This window comes from Mobula hypostoma, chromosome 21 (assembly GCF_963921235.1).
Source record: "Mobula hypostoma chromosome 21, sMobHyp1.1, whole genome shotgun sequence".
NCBI lineage: Eukaryota > Metazoa > Chordata > Chondrichthyes > Myliobatiformes > Myliobatidae > Mobula > Mobula hypostoma.
The window spans coordinates 10,042,726-10,059,493 of NC_086117.1; the positions used below are offsets into that span (position 1 = coordinate 10,042,726).

The window sequence follows — 16,768 nt, forward strand, 5'->3', positions numbered from 1 at the left end:
CCATGAATTTGCCCATTCACCTAACCCATCCAAGTCACTCTGCATCCTCTTAGCATCCTCCTCACAGGTAACGCTGCCGCCCAGCTTCGTGTCATCCGCAAACTCGGAGATGCTGCTTTTAATTCCCTCGTCTAAGTCATTAATATACATTGTAAACAACTGGGGTCCCAGCACTGAGCCTTGCGGTACCCCACTAGTCACTGCAGCCTTGCGGTACCCCACTAGTCACTGCAGCACTGAGCCTCGCGGTACCCCACTAGTCACTGCTTTGCAGTTCTTCCAGCATTCTGTGCATTGCTGCAGATTTCCAGCATCTACAGTCACTTCTGTCTCTACTTATGGCCCAAATCTAACACGTTTGTGAGATAGTGATGACAGAGAACTACAGCCTTCAACTTCGTGCAGTGCTCATGCTGAGAACTTTCCCAGAGTGCGCTGTACATTCTAGTAAGAGCATCGTATTTTTAAATCAGACTGGTTTGCAGCTTAGAGGGGAATTCAGAAGTGGCTTTCTCGTAGACTGGTCTTCTGGGTAATACAGGTTGCAGGCTTAGGCACTGTGAAAAAACCCCTGCCAAGGTGCAACAGGGCAGGAGATACAGGAGTCTTAGGTCATACACAATCAGCTTCAGGAACAGTTATTACCCTACCCCAGGGCCTACAACCATTACTGTCTCTGTAATCAGCGTGGATAACTCACTCACCTCAATGCTGAACTGACTCCACAACCTATGGACTCACTTTGAAAGAATCTGCACCTCATGTTCTCAGTATTATTTTAGACACAAGAGCTACTGCAGATGCTGGAAATCTAGAGCAATACACACAATGTGCTGTCCGGTTGAAGGGTCTCAGCCCGAAACATTGGCAATTTATTCCCATTCATAGATGCTGAGCTCCTCCAGCACAATGTGTGCATTGCTCAGTATTATTAATTTATTTTTTAAATTTATTATTTGCATGATTGGTCCTCTTTTGCACATTGGATGCTTCTTGTATTTTTTAGGTACTTTGCATTCCTGGCTACATCTTGGAGAATCCAGAACTGAGTAACTCTGGCCCGCTTTTGTGGTTGTTGTACTACATATGCAAGGTCCAGTTAAAGTTTTGATCAGAATCACATCTATTGTCACTGACATCAGTCTTGAAATTTGTTGTTTTGTGACAGTAGTACAGTGCAAGCAGAACAAATAATGTAAGTTATAATAAAAAGATAATAATCCAACAGAGGAATAGCCAGGTAGTGCTCATGGGTTCATAGACCATTCAGTAACCTGATGGCAGAGAGGAGGAAGCTCCTCCTAAAATGTTGATTTGTGGGTCCTCAGACTCCTATACCTCCTCCCTGATGGTAGTAATGAGAAGAGGCCATGTCCCAGACGGCGAGGCTTCTTAATGAAGGCTGCCGCCTTCTTGAGGCACTCTCTTTTGAAGATTTCCTCGATGGTGGGGAGGCTAGTGCTCATGATGCAGCAGCCTCAGTCTACAACACTTTGATCAATGGTAACCCTAAGGATTTGAGGTGTGGGATTCAGCAATGATGTTGATTATCAAGGGAGGGTGATAAAGCTCTTTCTTGTTGGCATAGATGTTATCTGAAAGTAAGTTGATGCTTATGCCACTGAATAATGCACCAAGGGGACAGACTGCTTCATTATTTAAGGAGGTACTAAAACTTTGCAATCATCAGTAACCAGTCCTACATCAAACATTGGTTTTAATGTTCTCTCAGAAATAAAAGGATAATGCATTACTGATCTGAATGCCTTAAAGGAAAATACATTTTGCATTCCTTTTGTAAAAACAAAAGGGCTTTGTGGTCAATGAAGTACTTTCAAGTACAGACCACAATTGAATATAGAAAATGCAGCAGTTAAATTGTACAAAAACGTCCACAAACAGAAAGATGATTAATGACTAGATACCCAGATATTAGTCACGATGATTGAGGGATGAATATTAGTAAGAGCATTGGGGAGAATTTCTGTGCTTTCCTTCTAAACGGTGCCAGGTTTAAAGTTATTGAGTGATGTGGCATAGAATCAGGCCCTTCAGCCCACCTAGTCCATGTTAACCATCAATGCCCCATTTACAATAAATCTTATATTACTTCCATTTTTCTTCTCCCCACATTCTCACCAGCTCTACCCATATTGGACTGTTAGGGCATATTCTGGAGTTAGGGTATTTAGCAAATATTAATTTCACCAGCAACCAATCTTCAGACATGAGCATGAATTGTAGATTGAATTTAATATGCAGTCCTGAACAATGCTTTCCTATAGCTGTGGACTGGAGCTGATTGCAAACCAGACGATGCTGATTAACATTCATTTTGGGTATCCGGAGTGTGTATATGAAGAGGTGTGTGAAAACTATACATAATTCAAAGGAAGCATTGTAGATACATTGTAACTATAGAATTGTCCTGCTGTCACCTTTGATCTTTAGCATATCAAAATGCTATGTAATATTGAGTCAGGAGGCCTCTTCCTCCAAGAGTGTTGATCGTTTTTGTGGAACAAAACACTTTTCCATATCCACTAGCTTCAGTGTCTCTCCGATGACTTTGTTCATGTTACAACAGGATCACTGAGAGCAATTTACCTTTGCTAGTTAACCTATCAACTTGCATGTCTTTGAGATACGAGAGGAAACTGGAGCTCATAGAAACATAGAAAACCTACAGCACAACACAGGCCACTCAGCCCACAAAACTGTGCTGAACATGTCCTTACCTGAGAAATCACCTAGGGTTACCCATAGCCTTCTATTTCCCTAAGCTCCATGTACCTGTCCAGGAGTCTCTTAAAAGACCCTATCGTATCTGCCTGCACCACTGTCGCCGGCAGCCCATTCCACGCACTCATCACTCTCTGCGTAAAAAACTTACCCCTGATATCTCCTCTGTATCTACTTTCAAGCACCTTAAAACTGTGCCCTCTCGTGCTAGCCATTTCAGCCCTGGGAAAAAGCCTTTGATTATCCACATGATCAATGCCTCTCATCATCTTATACACCGCTATCAGATCACCTCTCAGCCTCTGTCGCTCCAAGGAAAAAAGGCCGAGTTCACTCAACCTATTCTCATAAGGCATGCTCCCCAATCCAGGCAACATCCTTGTAAATCTCCTCAGCAGCCTTTCTATGGTTTCCAAATCCTTCTTATAGCGAGGCGACCAGAACTGAGCACAGTACTCCAAGTGGCGTCTGACCAGGGTCCTATATAGCTCCTGGAGGAGACCCACACAGCCATAGGGAGAACATGCTAACACTTCACAGACAGCAGTCAAAGTCAGGATTGAACCAAAGTCTCCAAAACTGTGAGGGCAGCAGCACTATAGCTGTCCACTATTGCAGAGAATGTACTTGGGGAAATAAAAATAGGATTTTGCTTAATGTCTTAGCTGTAAAATAACACCTACGACAACACAACACCTTGGAGGTGATAAGACTTTTTGTGTCTTGATGAGAGAGCAGTCACAGGTGTTAGTTTTAATCTGGCTATCAGAATGTCTAACGACATGGTTGCCTTTAAGAACTACACTTGGAATATGTGATACGCTGTTCACTTGAGGGGGCAAATGGTAGTTTTAACATACAAAGAAGGGATTGTGAACTGCATTACACTCTCCTGGTACCGGTTTACCTTGTACTACCTCAATTCACTGGGTAATGATTTGATCGAACAAGTTTTTCACTGTATATGAGACAATAAGAAACCAATTCCAATTCTAAACAGGTGTTTTAATGTGCCATACATATGGCCACCCTGCTGATTACATGGTCCTGTTTGAAATTGTACTGATATTTGGTATGTTCATGAGAGAGTGGACGGGGGTTTTGACATTTCATCCAAAAGACAACCTCCTTGAATAAGAAGGCACAGCAGTGCCTCCACTTCCTGAGAAATTGAGGCACGCACTCCCACCCTCCAACTTAAATGAATTTTACAGGAGCACCATTGGGAGCGTACTGACAAGCTGTATCTCCATCTGGTATGGGAGCAGCAGAACATCGGACCAGAAGTCCCTACAAAGGACTGTGAGAGTGGTCAAGAGGATCATAGGGGTCTCCCTACCTTCCACTGAGGACACTTATCAGGAGCGCTGCCTATGCAGGGCCCTTAGTATCATTAAGGATTCCACCCATCCATCCAGCATCCTCTTTGTCTTTCTACCATCAGGCAGGAGACTCCGATGCATAGAGACAAGAACGGTCAGGATGGGAAACTTCTTCCCCTCAGGCCATTAGGCTTCTGAACTCCCTCCCACAACACCTTTGAAGTGTCACTGGTCAATTTGTCCTGAAACCTACAATATTTAATTTATGCACTTTACTTTGTTTATTTATGTGTTATTTATTAATAGATTTAATTCTTACTTTCCTTAGATATTGTGTGTTATGTGTACTACCATGCTTTACACCCTGGTCTGGAGAAGATTTGTTTCATTTGATGGTATACATGTATACAGTATAGTTAAATTATAACGAACTTGATTTGAACTCGACATTGCAGAATTCCAATGCTTTTGTATCTACCTGAGAGTATGGAAGGGCTTTAACATCTTTAGAAGATGGCAACTCTGATTAATGACACTGTTCCTGGACAACTGGAAAACTTTGAGTCCATCTAAGAGAACAACACTCAGTACATCACAGAAACCAACCTCTCCTCCAGGGACTTTATCTATACTTCTCCCTGCCTCAGGAAAACAGCCGGCATAATCAGAGACCCCACATACCCCAGACATTCTCTCTTCTCCCATCTACCATCGGGCAGAAGATACAAATGCTTGAAAATATGCGCCACCATGCTCAAGGACGGCCTCTACCTTGCCGTTACAAGGCTATTGAATATTTTCCTGGTACAATAAGATGGATTCTTGACCTCACAATCTACCTCATTAAGCTCTTATACCTTATTGTTTACCTGCAGTACATTTTCTCTGTAACTGCTGCAATTTATTCTGTATTCTGTTATTATTTTACCTTGTACAACAACAAAGCACTGTATAATCATCTGATCTGTATAAACTGTATGCAAGACAAGATTTTCATTGTATCTCAGTACATCTGACAATTATAAACCAATGGCAGGAGAGTGGTGAATTTATAAATATCCTGGTGGAAAGTTGGCTCCACTGACCCTTGTGACACCTCCTGGACATCGTGGTGGGTACCAGGAATTCCTCATTATTTTTCCCGCACTCCCATTAACAGGCTGGAGTTTCCTTGAACCCGGGGGGTGGGAACAACTTGAATCCCAACCACTTGAGGAAAGTTGGGAGGGACCGGCCCGTGGGCTCTTGCTGTGCAGGCGGTAGGAGGTGGGGCAGGCACGGGGAGCGGGGGGGAGGAGGCTGCTTTAAGTCAGAGGACGCGGGGCTGGCGAGTGACCGAGGAGTTAGTGACCGACAGAGTGAGTGAGAATCACCCCCTACCCTCCCCGCGCTCTCCCTCCGCCGGGTCGATGTCACGCTCCTCCTCTCTCCGCCGCCGCGCCGTGCCCCGCCCCGCCGCCCGCGCTCCCCTCCCCACCCCTCGCTCCCTCGGCTGAGCCCCGGCGCACGGCTCCACGCCAGCCCGAGGCTCGGGCCGCGGCGGCAGGCCTCGGCCTCTGATTTCTCTTTAAACCACCAGCCTCCTCCCCTCACCCCCTCGCTTTGTTTCGGCAAATTGCAATAAAGTCGGGCGGCGGGTGGCCATGAAAAGCTGCTTCTGTGTCAGACGGAGGGACGAGCTGCCGCAGCTAACAGTTAAGTCTGTAATTATTGTTGTTAGTAGATCTTAAATGTGGGGACGAAAAGAAAACCTTCCCTAGGCTAATGATGAAGAGGTTCATAAATTATATATTATCTGTGTGTGTGTGATGCAGATTAATGCCCGGCCTTTGGGTATCAGGTAGGCTCAGTCTCACCCAGTCCTGGCACTGTATTTAATCCTTCTCCCATTGTGTCTCCCATTTACAATAAGAAGCATTTAATGTACTGCCATCACACTATATTGTGTCTATTACATTGACAACCTGACCAGACCCAGATATGCAGTTTTATTCTAACTAAATACAGTAATTTTTGTTTCACTGAAAGCTCAGATCCATTGGAAATGGATCCCCAATTGAGATTTTGCACTATGCTTATCTTTTCGGCTTCATGTAGTGGAAGGGAAGAATGATTATTGTTGAAATAGAATTGAAATGGCACTGAAGCCCATGCCTGCTCTCCTGTAGAGCAAACCCATCCATCCCATTTCTCTCATCCTATCCTCTTAGACTTGCAAATTCTAATACCTATCCAATTCTCTTGGAAATCTAGATTGATCCTTGTTTTGACAATTCAATGACAGTGAGCAGCAGCTGGTTGGGTAAAAAGTTTTCCCAGGTATACGTCTGTGTCCTCTGCTAATCTCTTTTAATCTATGCCCCTGGTATTTGGGTGATCTGCTAATGGGATGAGCTTTTCTGCGTACCTGTCATGATCTTATACACCTATCAAATATCCTATTGACCTACTCTGGACCCAGGAGAACAATGCTGACTGGTTTAGCGCAGCTGAAATCGTTCGGATCTAGAAGTTAACTTAAACATTACGCGTGACACTTTTAGGGTTTTCTCCCTGGAGTGGAAAAAAAAGCTAAATTTGCTTTGGGGAAAATGTTGGGTATTCAGTATTTTGTGAGTTTGTTATTTTTTGCAGGCTGTAGTATAGTTTTTGTGATGGAATCATGCAATTCTTTCATCTTTGTACAAATTTGCTTGTTTTTGGTTTATAAGTAACTTGATTTTGCTTACACAGATACCTTGTGGTTAAATATTGACTGATCATGATAATATTTTGTGTATATAGAATCTGACTGTTTGCTTTGGAGTGTGCTGTCACCGTTCGAAAATACTTGATACTTTTCACCTTTACTTGTTTATTTAGCGAATCAACGCAGAATAGGCCCTTCCGGCTCTTTGAGCCATGTTGCCCAGCATCCCCGCAGCCCTGATTAACCTTAACCTAATCACGGGACAATTTACAATGACAGGTTACATCTTTGGACTGTGGGAGGAAATGGTGGTGCCTCGGGAAAACCCACAGGGAGTACGTACAGAGACCTTACAGAATGGTGCCGGAATTGAACTCTGGATTACCCCGGGGCTGTAATAGAGTTGCTACCATGGCGACTAGTTTGATATCATGCAACGTTTTTGGTGTTCAGTAATAAAAATTCAAAATTCAGGAAATACTGCAAGTGAGATATTTTAATCACTCCTTGGTAGACTGTTAATTTGACTCAAGAAGGGTCTTCGCCCGAAATGTCGACAGTTTACGCTTGTCCAGGGACGCTGACTGACCTGCTGAGTTCCTCCAGCATTTTGTGTGTGTGTGTGTGTGTGTGTGTGTGTGTGTGTGTGTGTGTTGCTTCAATTCCTGCCGCTGTCTGTAAGGAGTTTGTACATCTTCCCCCATGACTCAGTGGGTCCTCCGGTTTCCTCCCACATTCCAGAGATGTACAGGTTAGTAGGTTAATTGGTCACATGGGTGTCATGGACTTGCTGGGCCGGAAGAACCTATTACTGTGTTGTATCTCTAAATAAAATTAAAAATAGTTTTTCTTTCCATAGGTGCTGTTTGACCAACTGTTTACAATTGCTTTGTACAAATTCTCAGAATTTACAGTATTCTCCTTCTAAACTAGGGGTCCCCTACCTTTTTTTGCAGCGTGGACCGGTTTATTATTGACAATATTCTTGCGGACTGGTCGACCCCGGGGGGGGGGGGTAGGGCTGCCAACAGACAAGAGTAGCAGTCAAATACATTGTGTTTACCCCAAGAAAGACTACCATAACCATGAAGCCTTGCACAGGCACCTGTGTGCGCATGCATGACTTGTGCATGTGTGTACGTGCGGATTTTTTTCTACGAATCGTTTTTGGCGATTCTGTATGGGAGGGGTATTAATCACAACGGGAATATAGGTGATAAGTGGCTAATACACTCAATTTCGTTTCTAAAAGGGTTTACCTAATGAATTTAATATTAAACACATCGCGTATTTTCCTTGCATGAATATAGTGATAAGTCAATTATCAGGGGAGGACAAGGGATCTTGAAGTAAGTGGTGAATGAACTTCCAGCAGAAGTGGTAGAGGCAGGTTGGATTTTATCATTTAAAGGAAAATTGGATAGGTTTATGGACAGGAAAGGAATGGAGGGTTATGGGCTGAGTGCAGGTCGGTGGGACTAGGTGAGAGTAGTGTTAGGCACGGACTAGAAGGGCAGAGATGGCCTATTTCCGTGCTGTAATTGTTGTATGGTTATATAAATCACTTATAAGTCAATAGCATCATAACATTTTAAGTAACGTGTGGATATTAAACACACAACGCACATTTTCGCCGTATGAACATATAAAATCTTTGCCACACACCAATATCGCTGAATCAGTGGGAGCCCTGGGCTTGTTTCCCTACAGCAAGACAGTGCCATCGAGGGGTGATGGGAGACAGCGATACTCGAAGGGGGTTCCTTATGTCCAGTCTATTCTGCAATTTAGTTTTCGTTGCGTTCATTGCAGAGATATGTTGGAAATGGAAGCAATGTTTTCAGTGCTTTCATGGCCATCTCAGAATATTCAGCCTTGACTTTGATCCAGAATGCCGGCAGAGACGTTATGTCAAACATACTTTTCAGCCCGCCGTCATTTGCAAGCTCGCGGAGTTGATCTTCTTCCCGCGCTGACATGGATGACGCGTGCTTAATGACTTTGCGTGTGTTCAAGTTCAACAGTGGGCGTGACAGGGAAAGGTGCAGCTGACTCATATCACCAATCATATCATACTTTTCAGCCCGCCGTCATTTGCAAGCTGGAGGAGTTGATCTTCTTCCTGCGCTGACATGGATGACGCGTGCGTTCAAGTTCAACAGTGGGCGTGACAGGGAATGAGGAAGGGTGCAGCTGACTCATATCGCCAAATTATATCGTTTCCTCGCGGCCTGGTAGCACATGCTTTGTGGCCTGGTACCGGCCCGCGGCCCGGTGGTTGGGGACCACTGTTCTAAACAACCCCATCTTCTTATTCTGGCTCCTTATGCCCTTCTTTTCTTTCCATTCATGAAGAAGGATCTTGGCCTGGATGTTGACTGTTTATTCCTCTCCGTAGATGCTGTCCGGTCTGCTGAGTTCCTCCAGCATTGTGTGCATGTCATTCTCCTTTTATGTTTCGTCTGGAAGCGCTTCACATTGAAGTCTTCTGTGGTCCTCAGGGTGGTAGAGGCAGAGACTCCTGGAACATCTTAAAGAAAGACAAGCACTTGAATTATTAAGATACAGAAAGGTGTGGATAAAGTTTTGGGATAAATATAGATGAGTGGCAGGATGGAGATACATCCCTACCAAAAGTGGTGTAAGGTGTTCCTTCCTTCCACTAGCCTGCAGTCACCCTTAGCACCTGCTTAGTCCCCCCCCCCCCGATCAGGGTCATGTGAGGCCATGGGAGCAGGTGCTAGATGGTCGTATGAGGGGCTGGAGCATATCACAAGTCCTGGTTACGCGACCAGTGATTCCAGGCAGACAATCTCTGAAGAGTAACACACACAAAATGCTGGAAGAACTCAGCAGGTCAGGCAGCATCCATGGAAATGAACAGTCGACATTTTGGGCTGAGATACTTCTCCTGGACTCAAAATGAAGGGGAAGAGGCCGGAATAAAAAGGAGGGTGGAGGGAAGGAGTCTAGCTGGAAGGCGAGTGGGTAGGAAAAGTAAAGGGCTGGAGAAGAAGGATAATGGCTGTGGTCACCTTTCTAAAGACACTGCTCAGAAGAAGGCGATGGCAAACCACTTCTGTAGAAAAATTTGCCAAGAACTATCATGGTCAAAAAGACTAAGATTGCCCGCGTTTTTCGACACAAGACATGATGATGATAGATGAGTTCTTGATAGATGGCATCGGTGTGGTGGGTTGAAGGGCCTCCTGTGCTATATGATTTGCTTTAGTTAAGATTTTGACTCAAAAATTTTTGGGACAGAGTACATGTTCAATTCATTGGTTACTATAAGCTAATATAGTAAGATGCAATGATTGGGACCAGAGTAACCTCCTTTACTCTCTTCATTTTACTTCTAAACGTCTCTGACTTTTGCTGGAAGATGTTCAGTGAGCTTTGGCTTTTTTTTTGTCTTTCATCAATCACTATTCTTAAAGCATGAACTTGGGCAAGGAATAGATTAGCTTCATTTGTCAAATGTACATCGAAACAGTGAAATGCTTCCACTCTATCTGCCAAAAGCTATTTTAGAGAACAGTTGAGGCCCAACCGCATTGCTGTGTGAAATCGCAAATTTCTACGGATGTACTGTGGAGAGCATCCTAACTGGTTGCATCGCTGTCTGGCCACTGCACAGGATCAGAAAATACTGCAGGGAGTCATAAACTCCTCCAACTCTGTCATGAGCACTAGCCTCCCTGCCATCAAGGGCATCTTAAAAAGGCGATGCCTCAATTGGATGGCATCCATGAATAAGTGTCTCCATCAAGGAGGAGGTGCAGGAGCCTGACGACTCAATGCTTCAGAATCAGCTTGTTCCCCTCCGCCATCACATTTCTGTAAGGACAGGTAGCTTCATTGGGGGACTGCTTCATCAAGCACATCCACACCATCTGCCACAAGCAGGACTTCTGGTGGCCAAACATTTTTTAATTTTGCTTCCTATTCTTGTTCTGACATGTCGACCCATGGCCGCCTCTTGTGCCAAAATGAGGCCACCCTTGGGGTGGAAGAGCCAACACCTTGTATTCTGTCTGGGTGACCTCCAACCTGATGGCATGCATATTAATTTCACCTTCCGGAGAGCAAACGTCTCCTCCCCCCCCACCTCCAATTCCTCTATTCCCCTTTCTAGCCCTTCACTTCTTCTCACTTTCCTATTACTTCTCCCTGAGTCCCCCCCCACCCATCCCCTTCCCTTCCTCCTATTGTCCACTCTCCAGCATCTTACCTTTTTCACCCACCTGGCTTCACCTATCACCTCAGCTTACCTATTGTCCTCCTCCCTCTTCGTTATTCAGGCATCATCTCCCTTTCCTTCTCAATCATGAAGCAGGGTCTCGGCTTGAAACACCTCTTTTCCATGGATGCTGCCTGACCTGCCAGTTCTTCCTGCATTTTGTGTGTGTTGCTTTGGATTTCCAGCATCTCAGAATTTCTTGTGTTTGTAACATTATGTTGCCTTTTGTTTAGGTCTCTTTATGCACTGCTTAATTTAGTTATATACACAAACAACAAATTTCACGACGTATGCCAGTGATATTAAACCTGATTTTGATTCTCGAGTTGTGTCTTATCTTTTGTCTACTAGAGAGATGCCACCGTAAAAATGTCTCCATTAAATTATGAAATCTATTAGTTTGATGAGCAACATTGGCTTCTCTTCCACGTCAGCACTCCTAGTATGAAGTCCTTTTTAGACCTGGTTCACATTAATGGGCACTAAGCATCTTTCAGTACTTGGTTATCCTGCTGAATGCCAGTTCTGAGCTTTGTTGTTGGGGCTAGAGGTTGCCACGTGGATTGAAGAAACTATTTAAGAATGTTCTCAAAGCCTCCTTAGAAAATGTGCAATGACACATTGGAAATCTCTAGTTTGTGGTTGGTCAGAGTGGGGAAGGAACATTTGGTTTGGCATTAAGAACCGTAGAAATTTAGGAAAGAAAGATCATGAAGGATCCCACCCACCCTGGTCATGGACTGTTTGTCCCACTCCCATCAGGGAGGAGGCTATGTAGCATCCACATCAGGGCTACCAGACTCAAAAGCAGTTACTTTCTCCAAGCAGTAAGACTGATTAACACCTTCACCCACCAACCCATCCCTACTGCCACTGCTTTATCATTTCCTATCAGTCACTTTGTGCCCTGTGTCTAGTGTCACTTTATGGACATACAATCAATCTATCAATATAAGCTATCTCAGTGGTTTGTTTTTGTGCTGATCTTGGAGTAGGTTAAAGAGTTGGCATAACTGAGCTAGGGCCTTAGCTATACTGTACTGATCTATGTTATATGTAATCTTGTCCGTTAATTGGGAGCACACACAAAATTCAGCATTCGTGATAGAACTAGTGCACTGCCTCCCAAACTGCCCATCCCCTCAAGCACTACCTGCCCCAGCTATTGTCGAGTCTGTGCACCCACATCAGTCACCGTAGAACCCACAGAACTGCAGCAGTTCAAATCATCTTCAAAGCAGAGGGATTATCTTGGTCTGTCCTGTGTTTTGTGATATCACACCAGAGGAATAATGTATCATTTCTTAATGCATGCATTACTTAATGACAGTAAAAAGAGGACTGCGTGTCCTCATAATCTAATCTAATTATCCAAAGAGAAGATTGGGTGCATTGCACAAGATAGTTGATGTGATAATACAGGGGAGATTGTGGAGGAGATTATTATTAACTGGATTGTAGGTATGTGCAAGTGAAGTGCCTTTGAAAAGGTGATGGCAAGCTGTTGCTTTTGTTGAACTGCTTCCTGTGGAGGAGCTTCTGTTGTGCTGTTGGGGATGGAGTTGCAAGACAGACCAAGTGATGAAAGATCATGCAACACTTAGAGGGAATCTGTAGTTGGCGGCCTTCCTATGTGCCTACTGCCCTAGTTTTTATCATTGGGCCAGCCTTCAAGAATAATTACTGGTGGCACACATTGCGTACATGCAGCATTGGTGGTGGCTGGACTGTAGGCTTAGGGTGATGGACTGGATTCTTCCTGGTCAAGGAGCTGTGGTGAGCTGGAAGATACTAAGCTGGTTGAACACAAAAAGAAGCACTGGAGGAACTCAGTGGGTCAAGCATGGATGGATAGTCAACGCTTTGGGTCAAGACCTTTCATCTGGACTTCCAGTCTTGACCTGAAACATTTCCTTCCACAGAGGCTGCCTGACCTGTTAAGTTCTTCCGGCATTTTTTTTTGTGTTGCTGGAGATTTCAGCACCTGCGACCTCTTTTGTTCATTATGCTGGTTGAGTGTTATTGGAGCTGCACTCATCCATTCATATAGGAACTATTCCACCTTACTCCTGAGTTGAGAGGATGTCATCAGCATTGGGGAACTTTAGTTAGACATAAGACCATAGTCTTAGGAGCAGAATTAGATCATTTGGTCCAGCTCACCTGGGATTGTTTTCTTTGGAGAAACTAAGGGGTTTTAAATTGACTTGCATAACATTAAGATCCTTTCACAGAGTAACCAGAAGAGATAATTTTTTTTTCAGCAAAAGGATCAGTAACTAGTGAAGATGGATTTAAGGTAATTGGTTGAAGGATTAGAGCAAAGTTAAAGATTAGTTTTCTCCTGCCGAGAGTGGTCAGGGTTTGGACTACAAACTTTGCACTATTCTGTTGTTTTCATGCTCATCACTGTATTGATTATTACCATGCATACTGTTTACTCTGTGGGCAAGGGATTTCAGTGTACCCTGCTGGATGTGACAGTAAACTAATCTGAATATGCTGCCTGAAATATAGAAATCCGGAATGTATTCTAAATGTGCCTGAATGAGCAATTATTTACTAGGCAATGGTTTATAAGCCCCCTTGTCAATGATTAGCAGATGTACAGTGGCCTGGTTGCATCGCCACCTGAAATGAAAACACCAATGCCCTTGAACAGAGATTCCTACAAAAAGTAGTGGATATGGCCCAGTCCATCAATGGTAAAGCCCTCCCCACCATTGAGCACATCTACACTGAGCTGTTCCACAGGAAAGCAGCATCCATCATCAAGGACCCCAATCTCCCAGGCCACGCTCTCATTTTACTGCTGCCATCAGGTCCCACACCACCAGGTTCAGGAACAGTTATTATCTCTCAACCATCAGGCCCTTGAACCAAAGAGGTTAACTTCAATCAGCTTCACCCACCCCTACACTGAACTGTTCCCACCTATGGACTCTCTTTCAAAGACTCTTCATCTCATGTTCTTGATATTTATTGCTTTATTATTATCATTTTTGTATTTGCACAGTTTGTTGCCTTTTGCATGCTGGTTGCTTGTCTGTCTTGTTGGGTGTGGTCCTTCACAGAATCTATCATGTTCCTTGGATTTACTGTGGCTGATTGCAAGTGGCACGCTGGCGTAGTGGTTAGCACAGCCCTTCAGCCCTTTACAGCAGGGGTCCCAACCTTTTTTGCACTGCGGACCGGTTTAATACTGACAATATTCTTGCGGACCGGCCGACCCGGGGGGGGGGGCGGGGGGAGGGTAGGATTGCCAACGGACAAGAGTAGCAGTCAGCGGGGGGAGGGTAGGGTTGCCAACGGACAAGAGTAGCAGTCAAATCGTTGTCGTCATACTTTATTGATCCCTGGGGAAATTGGTTTTCGTTACATTTGCACCATTAATAATAAATAGTAATTGAACCATAAATAGTTAAATAGTAATATGTAAATTATGCCAGTACATTATGAAATAAGTCCAGGACCAGCCTATCAGCTCAGGGTGTCTGACCCTCCAAGGGAGGAGTTGTGAAGTTTGATGGCCACAGGCAGGAATGACTTCCTATGACGCTCTGTGTTGCATCTCGGAGGAATGAGTCTCTGGCTGAATGTACTCCTGTGCCCACCCAGTACATTATGTAGTGGATGGAAGACATTGTCCAAGATGGCATGCAACTTGGACAGCATCCTCTTTTCAGACACCACCGTGAGAGAGTCCAGTTCCATCCCCACAACATCACTGGCCTTACGAATGAGTTTGTTGATTCTGTTGGTGTCTACTATCCTCAGCCTGCTGCCCCAGCACACAACAGCAAACATGATAGCACTGGCCACCACAGACTCGTAGAACATACGTTGCGTTTACCACAAGAAAGACTACAATGACCATGAAGCCTTGCGTGGGCACCAGTGCGCATGCATGTGCGTGCCGATTTTTCTTTCTACAAATGGCTTTTGGCGATTCTGTTCCGGGGGGGTGGGGTGGGGTGGTGTTAGCCACGACCGGAATATAGATGATAAGTAGCTAATGCACTCAATTTCGTTTCTAAAAGGGTTTATCTAACAAATTTAATATTAAACACACAGCGCATATTTTCCTCGCATGAATATAGTGATAAGTCAATTATCAGGGGAGGACAGGGGAGCTTGAAGTAAGTGTTGAATGAACTTCCAGCAGAAGTGGTAGAGGCAGGTTTGATATTATCATTTAAATAAAAATTGGATAGGTATATAGACAGGAGAGGAATGGAGGGTTGTGGGCTGAGTGCAGGTCGGTGGGACTAGGTGAGAGTAGCGTTCGGCATGGACTAGAAGGGCAGAGATGGCCTGTTTCTGTGCTGTAATTGTTATACGGTTATATAAGTCACTTATAAGTCAATAGCATCATAACATTTTAAGTAATGTTTGGATATTAAACACACAGCACATATTTTCCCCGTATGAACATATAAAATCATTGCAACGTACCAATATCGCTGAATCAGTGGGAGCCCTGGGCTTGTTTTCCTGCAACAAGACGGTCCTATCGAGGGGAGATGGGAGACAGCGATACTTGAAGAGGGTTCCTTATGTCCAGTCTATTCCGCAGTTTAGTTTTCGTTGCATTCATTGCAGAGATATGTTGGAAATGGAAGCAATGTTTTCAGTGCTTTCGTGGCTATCTCAGGATATTTAGCCTTGACTTTGATCCAGAATGCCGGCAGCAATGTTATGTCAAACGTACTTTTCAGCCCTCCGTCATCTGCAAGCTCTGGGAGTTGATCTTCTTCCCGCTCTGACAAGGATGACGCGTGGGTAATGACCTCGCATGCGTTCAAGCTCAACAGAGGGTGTGACAGGGAATGAGGAAAGGCGCAGCTGACTCTCATATCGTTTCCACGCGGCCCGGTAGCACATGCTTTGCAGCCCGGTGGTTGGGGACCGCTGCTTTACAGTACCACTGACCCAGGTTCAGTTCCTGCTGTCTGTAACGAGTTTGTACGTTCTCTTCATGACCCCAAGGGTATCCTCAACAATCCAAGATGTATCAGTTGGTAGGTTAATGGGTCATTGTAAATAGCCCTGTGATTAGGCTAGGGTTAAATTTGGGGTTGCTGGGGGGGGGGGGGGCGTGGTTTAAAAGGCCAAAAGGGTTGTTCCACCATATAGCTCAATAAATAAATAAAAACAAATCTCAGGGTTGAGTAGTGACATATGTATTTTGATAATAAGTTTACTTTGGAGGATCTCCTTTTGTTTCACAGAGTCAGTGTTTCTGGTGGCATGTTAATAGCCTACCAATTGTTCTGAAAGGCTGGTAAATGTGGTGGTTAGTTTTTACAATTGAGTGATTTACTGGGTCAGAGTACATTAGAAGTAATTTTATCCATTATTTCTCAAAATGGTTTCACGATCATTTTGTTTCGGTGGCACTGACCCACATTACTAGATTTTATTTTCAAAATTAATTTCCTCAAAGTGCCATTCTGCTAATGACATCTGAGTATTAATTTGGCATCGTGATCAGTTCAAAGCAAAATAGATTTTATTGAATATTTCTTGCTGGTATTCAATGTGTGTTAATGAAGGTTTGAACCTTAGAAACGACTGGATTAGAGGGAGTTACTTCACAGTTTATGTCAAGGCACTGTTTTATGCATCTCACTTTGTGCTGCTGCTTTCAAAGTGTCATGTATCATGACAGAAATCTTGATTTAGAAATATATTGTTTGCAGACTGATAGAGGTATACAAAACTACGATGGGTATAGATGGGGTAAATGCAAGCAAGCTTTTTCCACTGAGG

At 44.1% G+C, this 16,768-nt stretch overlaps 1 protein-coding gene across 4 annotated transcripts in view; it reads left to right on the forward strand.

The window, feature by feature from the left end:
- The first annotated feature begins 5,348 nt into the window (after nt 1–5,348).
- The window catches only part of mvb12ba (multivesicular body subunit 12Ba), a 302,283-nt gene continuing 290,863 nt past the window's right edge, over nt 5,349–16,768 (forward strand). The window contains exon 1 of one of the 4 annotated variants that reach the window (XM_063073420.1): nt 5,349–5,422. Coding sequence is in view for 3 of the 4 variants with exons in the window: in XM_063073422.1 (XP_062929492.1) it covers nt 5,708–5,758 (51 nt within the window). In the remaining variant the exon portion in view is untranslated. The other 3 variants (XM_063073422.1, XM_063073421.1, XM_063073419.1) reach the window with 3 other exon arrangements.